The sequence below is a fragment of the Vanacampus margaritifer genome, chromosome 1 (genome assembly GCF_051991255.1).
Source record: "Vanacampus margaritifer isolate UIUO_Vmar chromosome 1, RoL_Vmar_1.0, whole genome shotgun sequence".
Lineage (NCBI taxonomy): Eukaryota > Metazoa > Chordata > Actinopteri > Syngnathiformes > Syngnathidae > Vanacampus > Vanacampus margaritifer.
In genome coordinates this window covers 29,639,133-29,657,239 of record NC_135432.1, presented here as the reverse complement: position 1 = coordinate 29,657,239, position 18,107 = coordinate 29,639,133, and the positions used below count along the sequence as shown (strand labels likewise).

At 40.1% G+C, this 18,107-nt stretch overlaps 1 protein-coding gene across 3 annotated transcripts in view; it reads left to right on the top strand.

The window, feature by feature from the left end:
• LOC144035865 (MICOS complex subunit mic25a-like) overlaps window positions 1-14,791 on the top strand; it is a 43,926-nt gene extending 29,135 nt beyond the window's left edge. Inside the window, exon 8 of one of the 3 annotated variants that reach the window (XM_077545910.1) lies at window positions 14,404-14,791. In XM_077545910.1, the coding sequence (XP_077402036.1) occupies window positions 14,404-14,511 (108 nt within the window). In that variant the 3' untranslated portion in view covers window positions 14,512-14,791. Of the gene's footprint in view, window positions 4,077-4,096; window positions 4,661-14,403 lie in introns of those variants that run through there. The other 2 variants (XM_077545919.1, XM_077545927.1) reach the window with 2 other exon arrangements.
• The last annotated feature ends 3,316 nt before the right edge of the window (window positions 14,792-18,107 follow it).

The window sequence follows — 18,107 nt, the reverse complement described above, 5'->3', positions numbered from 1 at the left end:
CATGTTAGAGACGTGCTGTTCCTGAAATCTCATGAACATGGCTACTGTGCTTGTCGATAACGAGGCAATCAAATGAAAAGATTTAGAAGACAAAAAGGATTGCGATACGGAGTAAACAGATATGAAATGTAATGAAAACTGGTTGGAAAAAGGACACAATGATTGCACCTAGAGAGAGATTAATGTGTTCGTGAGATGTCAAAACTAACATCAATTAAAATTTGGAAAATGTTAGTTGAAGAACGCCAGCAAATTGAAAAAAACAACAGGGAATAAATAGTGCATACTCAAGAAAATGATGCCGGTAGGTGGTTGACGGGCATAAAGCGCAAGAACAAGAAAGTTGAACAATGACATAACATTTGCCAAAATCTACAGATAAACGGTCCTGCACGAGTCACGCGATCAAACATAGGAGTAAAATGCTGCCGTCAGGCCCAAAACCTTGAGACGCTCCCCACCTTACGAACGAGTTACGTTCCGGACGATCGTTCGTAAGGTGAATTTGTTCGTAAGTTGCTTCAGTGCTATATTTTGTATTATAATTTATGTTTAAAGCCTATATAAGTATATTGAAGGTTTATATAAGTATGTTTAAGGCTTGTACAAGTAACCTGCATTGGTTTGTACTGAAAAAAACTTTTAATAAAATGGAGAGAATACGTACAGTACTGTACTGTACTACGTATGTTAGAGAGAGAGAGAGAGAGCGAGAGACACACACAGTATGTACATGTACGTAATAAGATAAATAAAATGAAGTTTAACTTACTTTTGGAAGATGTACTCGATGCTTAAGGAGATGATGGAAGAGGAGGATTTTATATCATGAGAGATTCTTCGTCGTCGCTGGAATCGGCTTCAAAAGTTATTTCCTCCTTCATGGGGACCGGCGTTTCTTCCTCCTCCTCCTCGACACGTTGCTGAGCCTCCAATGAGCTCTCACAGCGCCATCGTCGGTGTTAGCGGCGGAAAGAAGCACTACGCGCAATACAAAATCTAACTTACAGCATCTCTTTCCGAACATTTTTCGACATACTGTACGCGCGTTGTTTGTAACTCGAATGTTCGTAAGTAGGGGAGCGTCTGTACCTCCAAAATCCTCACTTTTCATTAGACCCCCAAAATGGTATGTTTGTTCAATATCTAACATTGTATTAGCAAAGTGACAAAAGCCATTTTCAACACTTTGGGTTGGTCAATAGTTCATAAAAGTGGCGCCCACTGACCAAATATATAGATTTTAAAAAATATATATAAAATTTGCCAAAGTGTGGCTTAACCCCTTCAGACTCGCATTTTTTCTGCCGGGCAATTTATTTTTTATTAATTTTTTGACTGATTTCGACATCTTTTCCCACATAAGAACAACATGGAAAAAATGTGGGGGGTTATCTCGTGTTTTGTTATACTGTAGTGGACGCCAGGATAGTATGGCTGTAACGTGTTGTAAACTTACCAAGCTTATGTGTAACATTTTTAACATGAACATCATGCAAATCAACTTGCGATTGTGATTGGTTAGCTAGGATCCAATCATACGTCGTATCGCAAGTTCGATATGCCGTAGTTTGATGTTGTCGGATAAATAATTGTATTCATGATGGTGCGTGATGTGCTGCTTCTTGCCATGCTTCTTGCACTCATGACGAAGAATGAACGATGTTACACAAGTGGTTGAAAGCGAGCGTTTGAAGGATAATTGTCAGAGGATAATTATAGGTAGAAAATGTGTGCGCAATTTGCTAATAACGCTTGTGCTGCCGGTCTTAACATTAACTTTACATTCAAGCTGTATAACTTATACTTGGGGAATTTTTTTGTGTCATGTTGAAACAATAAAATGTGAATTAAAAGCACCTCAGTTTCTGCAAGTATTTATCAGTAACACACGGAAAATGGAGGGAAGTGTGAATATTTACTTTGCAAGTCAATTTACCGTGTGCGCCCCTGAAGTTGACGTTACGGGCTACTTTGCTCCTAGTAAAAAATGTTAGTCTGGAGCCCAGAAACGTAGTGCAAATATGTTCTGACCTGCCCCAACCTGTGCCCTTCTTTAAAATGTAAATGAAATATGCCTCCCTTCATCATTCGAAGCCTCTGTTGTGACACGTGCAAAGCCGTCGTTCTTTTTCATTTTCCATTCCCTTTATCAGCGAAGCATCTTTCTGTCCCCACCCTCCATTATCACTTCACTTTTCTTCTGCTTTTCTGTTCAGCCTTTTGTTGCTCTGCCGTGCGCTATCAAACAGTCAAATCTAGAGCCTCTTTTATCGAGCTTGTGGCTTTCAGACACCTGGCGGTTTCCAACAAAGAAAAAAAAAAGTTCACGGGTGCAGAGACATGGAGGGCAGCTACTCAAAATGACCTGTGAACGGAAGCATTTTTGTACACCTCACAGAGTGAACCTTGACCTTTCCAGCAGTCGGCTTTGACCCCATTTGACACACTCTGATCGGGCGGCTCTGATAATAATTCAACATATGCTTGTATTGTGTTCCATACAAAGTGTCATCACACGAATTTCAGTCTGCATTTTACTGCTTCCACCTTTACACACAGGAAGCGCTATTGTGGAACTCAAGACCCCCCAGCTGGGATAAGAGAGGGCAACTGGGGGTTTTTCATTGTTGTTTTTTTGTTTTTGTTTGGTTGCATCCAAGCCAGTCTATTATCAAAGCAGTTCATTTTTCCAAGTCCTTTTGTCACTCATTCCATCTGCCTCTTGTTTTTTTTTATGCTTCTTTTGTAATCACAGCCCAGTTCAAACCTGTATTCCCAAAGAGATCAATTTCTTTTTCTTCTCTAGGCTTCGGTCAATAAAAAAACAAATACCAGTGCATTATTCTTGCCTTTCATAACAGTTTTGAAGACTTTTATCTGGAACTTTAAAATTGGTTCTCTGGTATTCTCCAATAGTTTGTCTACAACAGCTCACTCGTATTCACATTGTCCTTTTATTCTTCTGATGGATTTTTCTAGTGTTTTGTCAAATGATTATTACCATCTGTCCCTCTATTGATCTATTTTGAAAAAGTTTTTGGTTTGATTGTACACTAAAGTTCTAGCTGAATCCTTGGGTTTAGAAACTTTAAATTGCCTTGTTTCTATTACTGCTCATTGCCAGTGTGTTAACAGATAACGATAATGTAAGTGGATACCTTCATTAAATCCAGAATGTGCTTGCCAATGCGATGATTTAAAAAAACGAATAATTATGAAAATATTTTTACAGTGATTCAGCGGATTTAATGCCCGCTGTTAGCATTATTTATGAGTGAAATACGATGATATCCACTATACATGCCCACTTATGCTATTTATTAATTAATTTTGTGCTATTTTGTTTTACCTGTCTTCATTCCACGACTGATCTTTACTCCATGTACAGCACTTTGTATGCAACAATGGTTGTTTTAAAGTGCTTTATAAATAAATTAAGTTGAAAACCTGTCCGTGGCCCTCACCTAACTGTCTTCCTGCACATTGTTCAGATTGACCAAATCTTATTAGAGCACCAAATGTTAGACGTGGTCTGAGGAGGCCAAGGTACGGAAAAACAAAATCTGTAATTGAAAAAAAAAATAAATAAAAAATCATCAGTCAGCCATAAACGAAATTAAATTAAAACAATAGTTTTTTGTTTTTTTTTAACTGATAACTATTTTACTCTTTCTTAATTAATAAAATATTTATTAGATAAATATTTTAGGTTAATTTCAAATCTATATTTTGCAATTTTGCAACAGCTATATTGGCAATACATAACACAGAGGTTCAAACTGTGGGTTAGTTCACGTATTGTGTGTTATCTCAAAGCGACATCATCAGGAAGTGCGAGATGCCGATGTGCGGTGCCCGGAATTTTGCAAGATCAGTTCGTATAATACAGTATATAAACGTGATCAAATATTTCAGTTTTCCCTTTATAATGCGAAGGCATTTTATACAGTGCAAGTATATGGTTTATTCTGTTGGTGTTTATGGATTCATAGTAGATAATGGCTTCAATATATATATATATATATATATATATATATATATATATATGTATTTATTATTCTCAATTAGTTTTCTTTTTTCTTTCTTTTTTCAGAACTACCTGGTCAACCATTGATGAAGGAGGAGAATAGACAAAGGCTTTTACTATACCTCTAAGAGCATCACCTTCCATCATGGTTTTGTGTTGCATTATGAGAGATTTAAGTTGCTGTTAGCATGGCTTGTTAAAATGTCCTTGTATGCTATTTATCTGCAGCACCATCCATTGAAATTGTTCTATTATCCTGCACTGCTACATTTTACACAGTACAAGAAAAAGAGTCGATAGCGGGTTTGAGGTCTGACTCAATACACTTCCAAATCAATCTTGTACGAAACCATTAGAAGCTGTTTGCCCTATTTAAATGGTAAAGATTCATTCAAGGCTCTTTCATGCGCACATGAATGTCAACTTCAGTTTGCGTCCAGATTTCTGCAGGCTCGTGTAGCGATAAAAAAGATGAATGTATGGGTACTGTGTTTGACATTATTTAGATGGACCGCTTTCACGATTTGTGGTTTTCTATTTCACACAGGAAGTTTTGTTCCTCATGGCCGTGACTTAAGAACACCAGGCCTGTATTGTATTATATGAATTTATTAAAGTATTCATGGTTTATTTTGGCCTTGTCTGTATTCAATTGGTTAACAGAATCAATGCTTGTCGTGGCAGTACACTGAGATGAAACCTTCAATTTAATGTGAATGTCACATACCGTCAGTGTCAAATGTTTTTTTGGGCTAGTATCAAATGATAGCGTTAAAAAAAATCAACTGCTTTTAGCTGCACTGGAACATCCTGAATAGTTCTTTTGTGATAAAGAGGCGATTGAACAACAGTCGTGATGTGTCCCTACTACATTACGGCAATGTCTGAATGTCAATATTCTATCATTTTAATTGGTAAAAAAAGAATTCAGTGCCCGCCTGCGAGAAACATGCTGATGGGGGTGATCTGTTAAAAGCACCAGTCACAAACAGCACAAATTTCCAGGTTACGCATGGACGATGTGTCAAATCTGGACAGCGGAACCAGAAGTGAAAAAGATTACTTAAAGGGACACTTGACTGGGATGAACATTGGCACTTATATAATAGGTTTATATGTAGGAATTATGTCAGCACTAAAATATTTAATTTTAATATAAATTGTGAGCTGTGATCGGAACGCATTGTGTTGATATTGTGGGGACTTAAAAAAAGAAAGCAAATCTGGCATGACAGGAAATGCATATTAGCAGCTCATTTCCTCGTTCGCTTTTAAGTGTGACATGGAGATGGAGAGGCTAATCCTTGTGATATTTTCAGAGGTTGGACGTTATGTACAATGAGTTTTGAATTCAAATTGTGTCCGATTTCTCCGCTGACTCCCACCAAGACATGGTAAGAGGGAAGGGGTGTGGCTATATTGCTGACTAGAAAAGGCCTTATTTACTGTTTCTCCTAAACAAATGGTTAAAATTGAAAATTCAAGCTAATATTATTTTCGGCCGTCAGTAAAATAATAATAATAACAATCAAAAGAGTGGTCAAAAGCGTCCTCGACATAGGTAGCAATAATTGAGTCTCACAACTTTTACCAAACTATTTGTGTAGCACAGCAGCACAAAATGACAAAAGAGGATATTTATGTTGCAGACTCGCTGAAATGCTGCTCAACTCAATAACACAGTAAACCGCCACTATTCACAGGAGACAGGGAGCGAGGCCTGCTGTGAGTAAATGACACCCCCCAAAAGTGTTGCCAGCTTGACACCATCTATGTCACCAAATAAGTTTATCTTGGTCTCATCAGACCACAGGGCATGCAGGTTCCAGTAATCCATGCACTTTGTCTCCTTGTCTTCAACATACTTTTTGCAGGCTTTCTTGGGCATCATCTTTACAGGCGGCTTCCTTCCTGCAGACCAATTTCATGCAATGTTAGCATATAGTCTGACTACTGACAGGCTGACCAATCCCCCCCCCACGTCTTCAGTCTCTGCAGCAATGCCACCAGCATTCACATGTCTTATTTCAGAAGTCTGGATGTGACACTAAGCATGTGTACTCCATTGGCCAACCATGGTGAGACCTGTTCTGAGTGAAACTTGTCCTGGTAAACTGCTGGATGGTCTTGTTGTTCTTAGCCTAAGTCATCTTTACATCTTTATATCTATCCTTTTACATCTTTATCTTTATCAGTCTTTTTCAGATCTTCACAGAGGTCTGTTCCGTAAGGGGCCATGTTGTTGTTTTCAGTGACCACTGCAATAAGTTATCAAGCAATATACGACGATATTGGTCATTTTACCAAGCACCAAAATACGTCCAAGTGTTACGTATTGTAGTTTAGCGGCCCCTATCGACTATGTACGAAAAAATTGTAACGTGAATCTAATCCATGTCGTCTGGTCGGAAGAACAAGCTTGTAATTGTGTTAGTGTGTTTTAATGTTGACATGTATGTCATTATAAGTCAGTTTGTCATCAGCGGGACTTATTAGGCTTTCATTGAGGCTGTACACGTTACGTCTTTACATGGGACACTAATGGTTGGGGTTCATAAGAGGCTCTGAGGTTGTAGTATGGTTGGTGTTACAAAACACATAGTCAACTCATAAATAATTACTGGCCTGTTAGCTCAGTCAGATAGACACTCGTCTTCCGACCGTACTTCCTGGGTTTGAGTCCCTGTAACTACACTTAACTATTTTTTTTTGTTATTTATATGGCCGATAGGGGTCGCTAAACTTCAATACGTAACACTTGGTTAAAATTTGGCACATCTCAAAACGACCTATGTGGTCGTATTAATTATTAATAATTAATTCCGACCACTGACCGGTATGAGAGAGTGTAAGAGTTGTAATACTAAATTTAACACACCTGCTCCCTATTCACATCTGAGACCTTGTAATATTAACAAGCCACATAACACCAGGGTGGGAAATTGACTAACTATGCTCAATGTGGACATTTTTGTTGCCTGGGGCTTAGCTCCTAATGGGTTGAATTTTGAGTAATTTTGAAGGCATAATAAATTTACACTGCTATATAAGCTGTACATGGACTATTTTTATGTCAACGTGTCATTTCTTCTGTGTTGTCCCATGAAATGGTATAATTATATATCTGCAGAAATGTGAGGAGTGTATTCTTTGTGTGTGTCATGCTGTATATACATGCACGCACGCACACACACACACACACACACCACTAGCTACACTACTGGTAGAAAACTGATTAAATAAGTGTTTGTGGCTCTTGCTAGTGTTTTGGTGAAATCATGAGGATGGCCTCCGTATACACTCTTTCCACATAGATGACACCTGTAAGAACACGCCAGCTGTGTGGAGGTGAGCACTCCTCTAACTGATTGACTTCACACATGACACATTTTACTCAAGCGGTTACATTTCCTCCCTCTCCAGCTGCTTTTGGCTTGACGTGATTCTGGTAATTGGTTTGCAGTGTCAAGTGAGGCTGGTGATCCTCATTTACAAACAGACATATGGACATTTCCTAATAAAATAATTCGGCACGGGCTTGCCGGGAGTGTCCAGACGTGCAGATGTTGCTACGGTAACAGTGTAAAGTGAGGGCTGCACCTAAAGTGATGAAGATGACGTCTGGCACATTCAAATGCCTTCCACACTTTCATATGTGATTACCAGTGGAGGGGCTTTTTTTCTTCTTTTTCTAAACCTAACCCTTCCAGGACCACGGATCTGGAAATAGTCATTAATGGTGTCGTATTTCACTCGGTGTACTTTGTTGCAGCTAGCATGGGTTCTGATCCCACTGATGGTGTGAATGGTCTGTCCATGTGTCCAAACGGTCCAGGGTGAAATCTACCTTTTGCCCAACGTCAGCTGCATGGTCTCCACCTCCCAGCGAAACACAAAAATGATAAGTGGATAATGTTTAGATGGATGTGCCCAACGATTCTCTCATCAGGCTTGTAAAGCGCTTTTCTACCTTTTACAATACTCAAAGGGCTTTGCAAACATGGAGTTCTATTTTCATGCCTAGCTCAAGTGGGGCAGGGTGGTGCTATTAAGGATATTTCTAAGATGATATGATAATTTGTTCAATGAATTGATTTCTACAATGATTCAGAGGGATTTTCCCACACGTCATATTGTGCCTCGTTTAAATCCATCAAAATCTTGTTACAACACCTGCGCCGGAAGTTAGCCCTACTTTTTGCAAGTCTAACATCTAGTCTACTTTTTATCATCAAATTACAAGATTCGCCAGAACACCCAGTGAGGCGCAATGCGGTCCCAAACACGGTAGACTAGATTTGGCCAGCATAAAAATGAAGAGGCATTTTCATGCCGAGCGCACACGTGTGTTTCTATGAAAATTGGGCCCTTGGAGTTCAGTACTTGCTCAAGGACATTTTGACATGGTTACAGGGGCTCAGGATCAAACCCATCTTAGTCAGCTCAAGAAACAAGTATTTTGCCACCTCATGCTATCCCCTAATGGTAATTAAAGTGAGAGCAAGCTTGGGTGTGGACATGTTTTTACATAATGAAGAACATAGATTTGTTTTAAAATATGAGCTGGAACCTTTACCAGTTGACTTTGGGCAAGAGGTGGGGTACACCCTGGATTAGTCGCCAGCCAGTAGCAGTTAAGATAGAAACCAAGAAAAATTTACCTATGGACAATTCAGCCATGCATGCATGGGAATTGGGAGGAAGCCAGAGAAAACCCCAGCAGGGATGGGGAGAATATGCAAATTCCATATTTGGCCAGAGCTAAGATTCACAGAACGGTGAAAAATACATGCTTACCATCTGTTTTGTGGAAAACACTACTTCATTTTTATGCAGGAATACAATGAATACACAGAGACTGATATACTGTGCTAGAACAAATGTGCCCTTTATTCCCCGCAAACAGCAATCAACACACTTCAACGCTAAGCAGCATAATATGATCATCATCAGCGCTTACCTTGACACTAGACCGGAGAGCCGACGGTCCGGGTAGAACGAGCTGCAAAACGGCTGGGCGATCGTACGTATCCCTCAGCTGACTCTACCCACACCGTGTGCCGCTCCGTCTTTTATTCATTAACAAAAAGGGGTGAGCGTGAGAAACCGGGCTGGCCAAGCCCTCTCCCAGGCACCCTTGAAAACATGTTTCCGAAGCAGGGAGGACTGTAGTATAAACACGGAAGAGTTCCCAGGTTGACAACAGTTCAGGACAACAACATATCCTTATATAAGAGGTTACATGAGGACATATCAAACCATGGTTATTTTCCCTTCACCATCAGTGAGAAAGGTATATTTGTTGTTTAATCTGCAAATAAACCTCCCTGCGATAACTCACCTCTTTGTTTTCTGAGGAATCCAATCCTCTATAAGCATCCCAATCGACCACGCCACACCCAGTCATGCTTGCGTATTTGTGTGTGTGTGTGTGTGTGTGTGTGCTGTCTGCGGAAGCCGCACTCTCCATTCCGTAACCCTGATTAAAGACTTGCACTTCTCTAATACCATTAGAAGGGATGAGAAAAAGAGAGGTGTTTTAGGGAATGGACAGGCTGCTTAACCTCCACCGTTGTGCAGCAAGGGAGCAATTTAATCCCTGTGTCGTAGCCTGGATTAGTGCTTCGTTTTATCACCACTGGCTCTTTTCTCTGGACCTTGCTGTCATTTATTTCTCTTCCACCCTCCTCATCCCTCCTTTCATCATCTGCTCTTTTTTCTCTCTGTAATGCTTCTTGTGGTACTCAGTGGCTTAATGCTCTATAATGCGCTGGTTTCCCTTTATCTGTCTATTGTCATTATAGTTTCTTCAGGACAATACGCTCTTATTGTGAAGGTTCTGTCAAACTGAAATTGTGCTGCTGTGCGTGCAAGGAGGGCAGTCGGGAGGGGTAACATTCATTTTCCATGTCCACATATTGTCGATTATGAAGCGGAATTGGATTTAGAAATGGTAAAATGACATTGCTGCGAAGGCTTTGGGGTTGTTTTAGGAGGAGCTACTGTTTATGGTACGCAAAACACATCACATTCAAGCAGCTCAGCAGATCTGTATTTGTACGCTTTTTTTGTATTGTTTTGAATACATCTTGTTTTGTTTTTTTATCATTTGTTTTCCTGTTTTGCTCATTATTTTTTTTGTTTCTACCACTTTTCTGTTGTTGACATCTTCCCAGTTCTCCAGACTGGTTGTGGTTTCTTTGAATCAGATTTTTGCACTTCGTTATTTCAGTTAGTTTTATTTTAAATTCCTTCCAGTACCTGGTTTGCCATTTTGTTCTTTTGTGAATAAATACTTTTTGGAATTCCTTTTTCTACCCAGTCTTGCTTACCTGCATCCCTGCACTTACATCCACCATTTTCTCTGGGTGGCCAAGTGGTGCCGTTGCTTGGCCTTGGTGCAGGTGGCGCGGGTTCGTGTCCGTGTGTATGTGTGTGAGTGTGAGTGGATGTGTGTGTGTGGAAAAAAAAGAGAAGAAAATAGCTAAAAAACAAAACAAAAAAAACCTTGCATCCACCATTTTGCCGCTACCACTACCATGAAAAAATTCAATTCCAATGCAGCAGTGGACACACATATAATTGATATGTGGATTTTCGCGACTCAAGGGCCAGGCAGTTCCCTTTCACAAATAGCCGGGTCCACTGTACAGTTTTGCTTAAAGTTTACATACCCTGGCAGACTGAAATATTGATACATTTTTGGAAAATTGCACTGATGACTGATGGGGAGCATCTTGTTTTCATTATTGTGATGGTTTGTTTAAAGGTTGTGGTTTAATTTGAATCTCCCTGAAAATAAATGTTTTCCCTGATTACTCATGTTTTCTTTAAGGAATGGCATACAGTACACATCTTACAAGTTCTACCATGGCATGGACACTTTTGAGCACAACTGTATTTATTTATTTATTTATTTTTTAAAGATGAATTAAAAAGTCAAGGATTTTTGTCTTCAGTGTTTTGGTTTGGGCAGTGGTCATATGTATCCAACTATGTAGAATAGAACAGCTGCTGTTCTGAATACTCAAGCAAACAATCTCAATTCTTATTTGCTGCTAAATTACCTTTAGTGTTCTTTGCATTTTTGCAAATCTAGAAAAAGCTTGAACCAGTATTATAATAGCAGTAGTGGGATGTTAAACCCAAACAGGCAAATGACACGGGCTGTGTCAATTATTAATTTTAGAATGTGGCAAAACAAGGGTGGTGACTGTGAGCTACAAATTGCCCCTGGGCCGTACTTTTTACATCTTTGCACTCCGTCTTTATTTTGGAAGCACGGACCAAACAGCTGCTTAATATCAACTACAGACTTTCATTTGTTTGATTCGTCTTGCGGTTACACAGGAATTAAACAGACCTGACCACTTAACTTAATTTTGAGCCCCTGGCAATGGAGGTACTATGCGTTAAATGATTGCAACTCCTCGAATTAGATGCGTCCCGAGAAGTCAAATCAGATACTGTCGATGAAAAGCTACTGTCAAGGTCTCGCCGCCCCGCAGATATGCCTCAGGAGTTCCTCTCCATTTGGTTTTGATGCTTTATTATAGTTGCTGCGGATTTCATACTTTTCAAGGCCACGCCATTCATGTCTGACGCCTGCGATGGAGGCTAACAAATGCTCAATGTCAACAATTCTTTTGAAATGTCCATCATTATGTGTCTGGCTCCAGTGGGCATGGCCACATCCTTGACTCGTACAATATTTCTGGGGAGAGAATGACCCAGCATGCACTTCATCCTTGCGTGCAGCATCAGCGAGCTGTCCTGACAACGCTCCGTCATGTCTTCACGGGGCTGTGTGTTTAGAAACACACACTGTGAGTTTTATGTTGAAGATATTGACAAACTCAGAAGGGCGTCAGCTCTTTTTCACATCCATCTCTGAAGTGACCACTAGACCACTAAATCTTTTTTTCGAGAGGAGAAATGGCAACTTCTCAAAGACAACAAAAAGGTGAAAAGTTAAAAGTAGAGAGGGTGAAAAGTGGAGCCTGACAGAATTTAAGAAGAATTACAACAAAAAAATAGTTGTGATGTGTTTTCACAAAATGAGGCGTATGTCGCAGAGATTAAGTTTGGAGTAAATGACAAAAATAGTTTGGAGACAAATGTCAATTTTGAGATTTCTCCAAAAATAACATCCTTAAGGTCTCTAGTTTCATTTCCCCGCTGCAGACAAGTTTAAATTGTAGTAGACGTTTATAAAAAATAAGCAATTGGTAAGTAATGTACATCGTAACTAGGGCATGTTTTAGCCGCAATGCTAGCTAGCACATTCCTGTCACCTGCTCCAAAACAATTTCATTACCTGAGATGTCAAATATCCTCACATTTTAAAGGGTTCAAATCTCAGATGATGTCCTTATGTGCTATTGAAATCGATTTTCCACTGGTGTAACGCTCCCTGAAAGTTTTGTGTCCATATCTTTATCCTAAGGTACTGGTTGCTATAGACATTTGGAAGAAGTAGGCCTACTGCTGAATTGAATTCGAGCATCGTCGGAAGTCAGATATATCCGAGTTGTTTTTTCCTAGTTCCGACCTGAAAGCGTTCAAGGCAAAAGTAAACAACCACAATGGTGGATAGTGATAGTTTTTTAATTTGGTCCTCAATACTCATTTTGACCTCCATCAAACTTGCCTTCTCGCAATTTTGCTTCATTTATTGTTTAAAAAAAAAAAAATCTAATTTCATACAGTTCAGTAGTTCACCGTTTAATTTCATGCAGGGAGATAGCGGCATACTGTCACGTATGTTGTGTTACGTGAAGTTATGTCAAATATTTATGAATGAAAGAAGCTATCTAGTTTTATACTTGAGTAAATTGTGTTTTACCAATCATGGTCTGTGTTTCCAAAGGGGTCGCCATTGTACAGTGACGTCACATTGTAGTCCGTCGGTGAAGTCGGGGGCGCTCCCGAACAAACTTCCTGGTTTGAACTCGTCAAAGTCTGACTTCCGACCATCCTCGAATGCAGCATACGTGCCAAAAACCTTAGACGTGTTTTTCTTAAAACGAGGAATGTTGACCTGACAACATTGAAATTGCTCTAACTTTGTCAAATTTTGAGGAACCGCCACAAATTATATATCATTTGAAAGGGAATTAACTAAGTATGTAGAATTAGAATATATGAATATCTAAATTTTCATAAGCTTGATTTTGTGAAAACGCATCACATTTATGAAGGAACTAGTGTTTCTTTGTGTTGAGATCTATTTTTATATACTCCTATTTCATTTGAATGGAAGTGCAAATGTGCATTTTGTGTCTAACGAAAAAGAAAATAGATCGAGCCTGTTCTGTGAATGATAGCAATGAGACAAATACATTATAAATAGCGATACAAATAACTAATAACATCTACTCATGAATCAACCTCAGCGTGTCGTGTGCAACTTGAAAAAGCACATATTTTTATACATTTCATATTCCAACAAGTCTACCGGGTCGCATTATTAGAGGATTAGTTGAATATAACCACTGCTCACCTGCAAATGAAAATGCATTATTAACAATGAGCCGGGGGCAAAACATCAATTTATTTTCTAGCAGCCAGTCTGAGGCTGAAACTGCCCCCTGGACATCATTATTTACCCAACCATAGCAAGACTGCATTTTTTTTTTATATGGCTCCATCCATAGGTTTGGAGCCAAACTCAACTTAATGATGCATGGCACAAGTCCTAGTTTGCCTCCCCCTCCGGTCCAGTGATTGACACCCGCACTTGACACCAAGAGGAAGAAAACTCCCGTATGTCGTCCTCCAAGTATGCAGAGGCTGCATGCAAATTGGCAAAAGTGTGGTTTTTTTTTAAATTCTCGTACTATTATTTGCATGAAGGCAGCTGCAAATTGTGTGACTGCTGATAGTCTAAACACTATACAGTTTGGTAGTACATACATGGACAGATAAGCAATAATAATGATGACAATAATTATATTAAAGTGGAACATAAGGTGGAGCACAATCAATTTGAGAATGCCGGCGGACTTCGGAATACGTTCTTGGGTCACCATCATGTTTCAAGTAGCATTTTAACATTCTTAGCTGCCATATAGTACATAAATGAATAATGGCAAATGAATGACAAAATGTAATGCAAAGATGAGCAGCATTGCAGATGCATTTAATTGTTTCAACTTCTTACGGCAAATATAAAAACTTGCAACAGAAAAAAAAGAAAAGAAAAAATGAAAGTTTGTTTATGTTAAGTGATTATGTATTCAAGGACGCTGGCCTCTCAAGCGACAAGACTGAGCAACAACAGGTCACGCGGCGTGCGAGATTCTGCAACACACTTCCATGAGTTGCCACAGTCACTCTTCACCGTTTTCTATCTGTGTATTCTTTTCTGACAGGGAAACATGGATTCATCCATTTTCTTAACCGCTTGTCCTCACAAGTGTCGCGGGGAGCACTGGAGCCCACCCCAGCTGGCTTCGGGCAGTAGGCGGGGTACACCCTGAACTGGTTGCCAGCCAATCGCAGGACTCACCTATTAGTGCTGAAGAGGGTCTTCTGCCCAGATTTAGTCATAACTGTTTTAATTTCCTTATTTCCTCAGTAGAGCTTTGTTCTGCGGATGTATCTTTGTGAGTGTTATCGCAATTTCTGCCAGGTGCAGTCATGACTAAAAAACCTCTATTCCTCAAATGGGCTTTTGTTTTATGTCTGAATAGTGTCCTTGAATGTTATCGTGTAGGTCCAGTCAACTCCGGTATAACTGTTTACTGGAAACTGTGTGGTACCGCCCTTCAAAATAGTATAAGAATATTGTAAGTCCTCTGTAATCTTTGCACTTGTGAGAGGCTACAGCCATTGTCTGTAACTCACTTGTGCCCGGAATATTCTGTAGAAATAAAAGCTTCAAAGGAACTGTTCATCGTCTCCAGCCTGTATCCAGATAACCAACATTCTCACTACCCGAAAGAAAACGAACACGCGGAGGAAAAGATCGCCTCCACAACAGTGCCTATTTATGTATTTTTGTGCTTGTTCTGTAGTGCCATAAAATGCCACAATATGCTGCTGCTAAAACACCCTGCTCCTTTTCAGGCATCCTATTTTTGAACGTTGGCCAGCAGCTGATAGCGGGCCGATTTGCAAACAGCAACCAATGATGGTTGAAGTCTGACAGGCAGGCGAGGCTCCATTTTCAAGGGTGTTCATCACATATAATTTTACTTCAGCACAAAACAGTCAAAAAAGACTTCAGCTCATAAACCCAGTTCACCCAAATCCAATTTTCATAGTTCATCTCAATCTGCTGGGTCAAAAATAATGATTCCAAACTTGGGTAAAAGTAATTGGTTCAAAATCCTCAGCTACCCAGCGAATTAATTTGGGAAACAACCCAGCATTTTTTGGTTTTATACTGTGTACAAATAATTATAACACTCGCAATTGTTTCAATAAGACAAGCTATGCCTAGCTTGCCATATTTGTGAAGCCACTCAATAGGCTACACCCCTTAACTCTTTCACTGCCAGACGTTTTCAGAAACGGGTTGTCCCCAGTGCCAGCCGATTTAAGCATTTTGACTGATCTTTCAAGGTCCACAGAAAATGTTGTGTTTCGACTATGAAAACACACATACTACCAAATGAAAGATTGGACTCTCATCTTTCATCAGAAAAAAGTTTGTTTCTACCTTATTCCGTTCTTCAGTAATCAACAATAGAAAATGGTTACTTTCACCGAAATTCTCTGTTTTGAAATAAAAAACGGAGAAAAAGAGCTTTTTGTGAAACAATGTTATTTCATGCACTCTAGTGAATTGTACACTTCTTTTTGTCCATGAATGATGCCACAAACACCTAAATAGTGCTTTACTTCTGTAAAACGCTTTCACCAACAATGAAAAAGTGTTTTTAGATTGCATCCATCCATCCATCCATTTTCTTTACCGCTTGTCCTCACAAGGGTCGCGGGGGTTGCTGGAGCCTATCCCAGCTGGCTTCGGGCAGTAGGCGGGGTACACCCTGAACTGGTTGCCAGTCAATTGCAGGGCACACAGAGACAAACAATCATACTCACAATCACACCTATGGACAATTTGGAGTGTCCAATCAACCTGCCATGCATGTTTTTGGAATGTGGGAGGAAACCGGAGTACCCGGAGAAAACCCACGCAAGCACGGGGAGAACATGCAAACTCCACCCAGGAAGGCCGAAGCCCGGACTCGATCTCACGTCCTCAGCACTGGGAGGCGGACGTGCTAACCAGTCAACCACCGTGCCGCCTTTTTAGATTGCAAAATACGTTTATTTCCATTCAACAGTGTAACAATTTGACAACAATTTGGCAAACTATTTACAAATGTGTGCAACTGTGGTACTACTTACAATTATGTGGATGTTTCAAATACAGTTTTTCTTTTTATAACGCTCCCCTGCGTGCAAGGATACGCCGCAGGACTCGCACAACAGATTAGTTTCACTTTCGGTTTGGTCCGTTTTGCGTGCAAACGTTACACTTTCTTGACTGCCTTTTTTCCCGGGGAATAAATAGCAAGTAGCAGACTGTACACACTCCTCCGATGAATATGCATTGGACTCGGGGCACTCTCTGTCGTCCGATTGAACGTCCGCCTGAGCGTGCTCGGTTGTGCTCCGCGTTTATGACGTCGTCATAGCCGCCGCGTCAACGCTTGCAACTTCGCCGTCAACCTCGGATTCACCATCATCATCATCGATGATGATCATTGTCGTCATCAATGTGCTCTTTTAGCGTTGGTCGATGCCTTTCGTCTTGTAAGTGTAGAGCTGCTTGCAAACGGGCGCCTTGTTCGTTTCCTCCTCAGCCATCTAGCTCCCCCCCACGTATTCTACTGCCGCATCAATGCTTTCCAACCTCGGATTCACCATCATCATCATCGATGATGATCATCGTCGTCATCAATGTGCTCTTTAGCGTTGGTCGATGCTTTTGGTCTTTGAAAAAAACGTCTCGGGTGTGAGCTGCTCGCAACCGGTCGCCATTTTTCCTTTGTCTTCCATTCTCATCTACTGCTCGACGCTCTAGCTCCGCCACTCTACTGACGCCCACCCGATCTTGTCAAAAGAGAGTCAGCGCTGCCCTCTAGGGGCCCAAAATAGTCATTAGGCACAACAGACCTAATTGAAACTTTCACCACAGCTCCGGAAGGCTTGCCTGGACCCGTTTCAAAAAATAAAAATAAAAATAAAATTGGATGACGTCATTTAACGTCATTGGCAGCCCTCCGTAGGTTTTTACTTGACGTCATTTAACGTCAGTGGCAGTGAAAGAGTTAAAGGCACACACACTGCACTACAGTTGTTCTGACAGAATAGTGACATTGTAAACATAGATTTGATGTACAGAATGAGTAAACTGAGTTACGAGCTTGGTCACAGAACAAATTAAACTCATAAGTCAAAGAACTGCTGTATTTAAAAAAATAGAGTGTCTTATGTGTCACTAAGTTGAAAACGTAAATTAAATAAATAACAGAAAATTAGTAATGAGTATTTTACGGGATGTGAAGTGTCCTCTTTGCACTTCTTTTTTTTCTTTAAGGACAATGTAAAATGTTTTACCATCATAATTTGAGGAAAATTAATTTTTTAAACTATATGCAAAATACTGTAAAAAACGTTTTGGGGTGGGCGTCATTGACTTGGAATTTTTGGCTATTTGCGGTGGGGCTTGGTTCCTAACCCCCTACAAAAAGCGAGAGGTATTTTAACTACTTTTGTAAAAACAAAAAATGTAGCCGTAAAAATGTTCGAGAGCCCATGAATGCATCTATGAGATATTCCACTTTCGAACATGTCAGGTATTTGTAGAAGACAATAGAGGGCAGCCTTGCACACAATTTCACCTCTGAAATGGACACACTTTGAAGAGCAAATGTGCATTTGAGGCTGCAGTATTACAGAATTCATACAACAGTCCAAGTACGTTAAAACCTTCAGCACACTGTCTGATACTAACCTGACAACAACACACCAGCCACTTAAGTGTGTACGACACAATACACACATGGAGGTTTGTATGGGAGACCGTGCTGTCAACTCCCATCCGGCTCTTAAAGTGGAC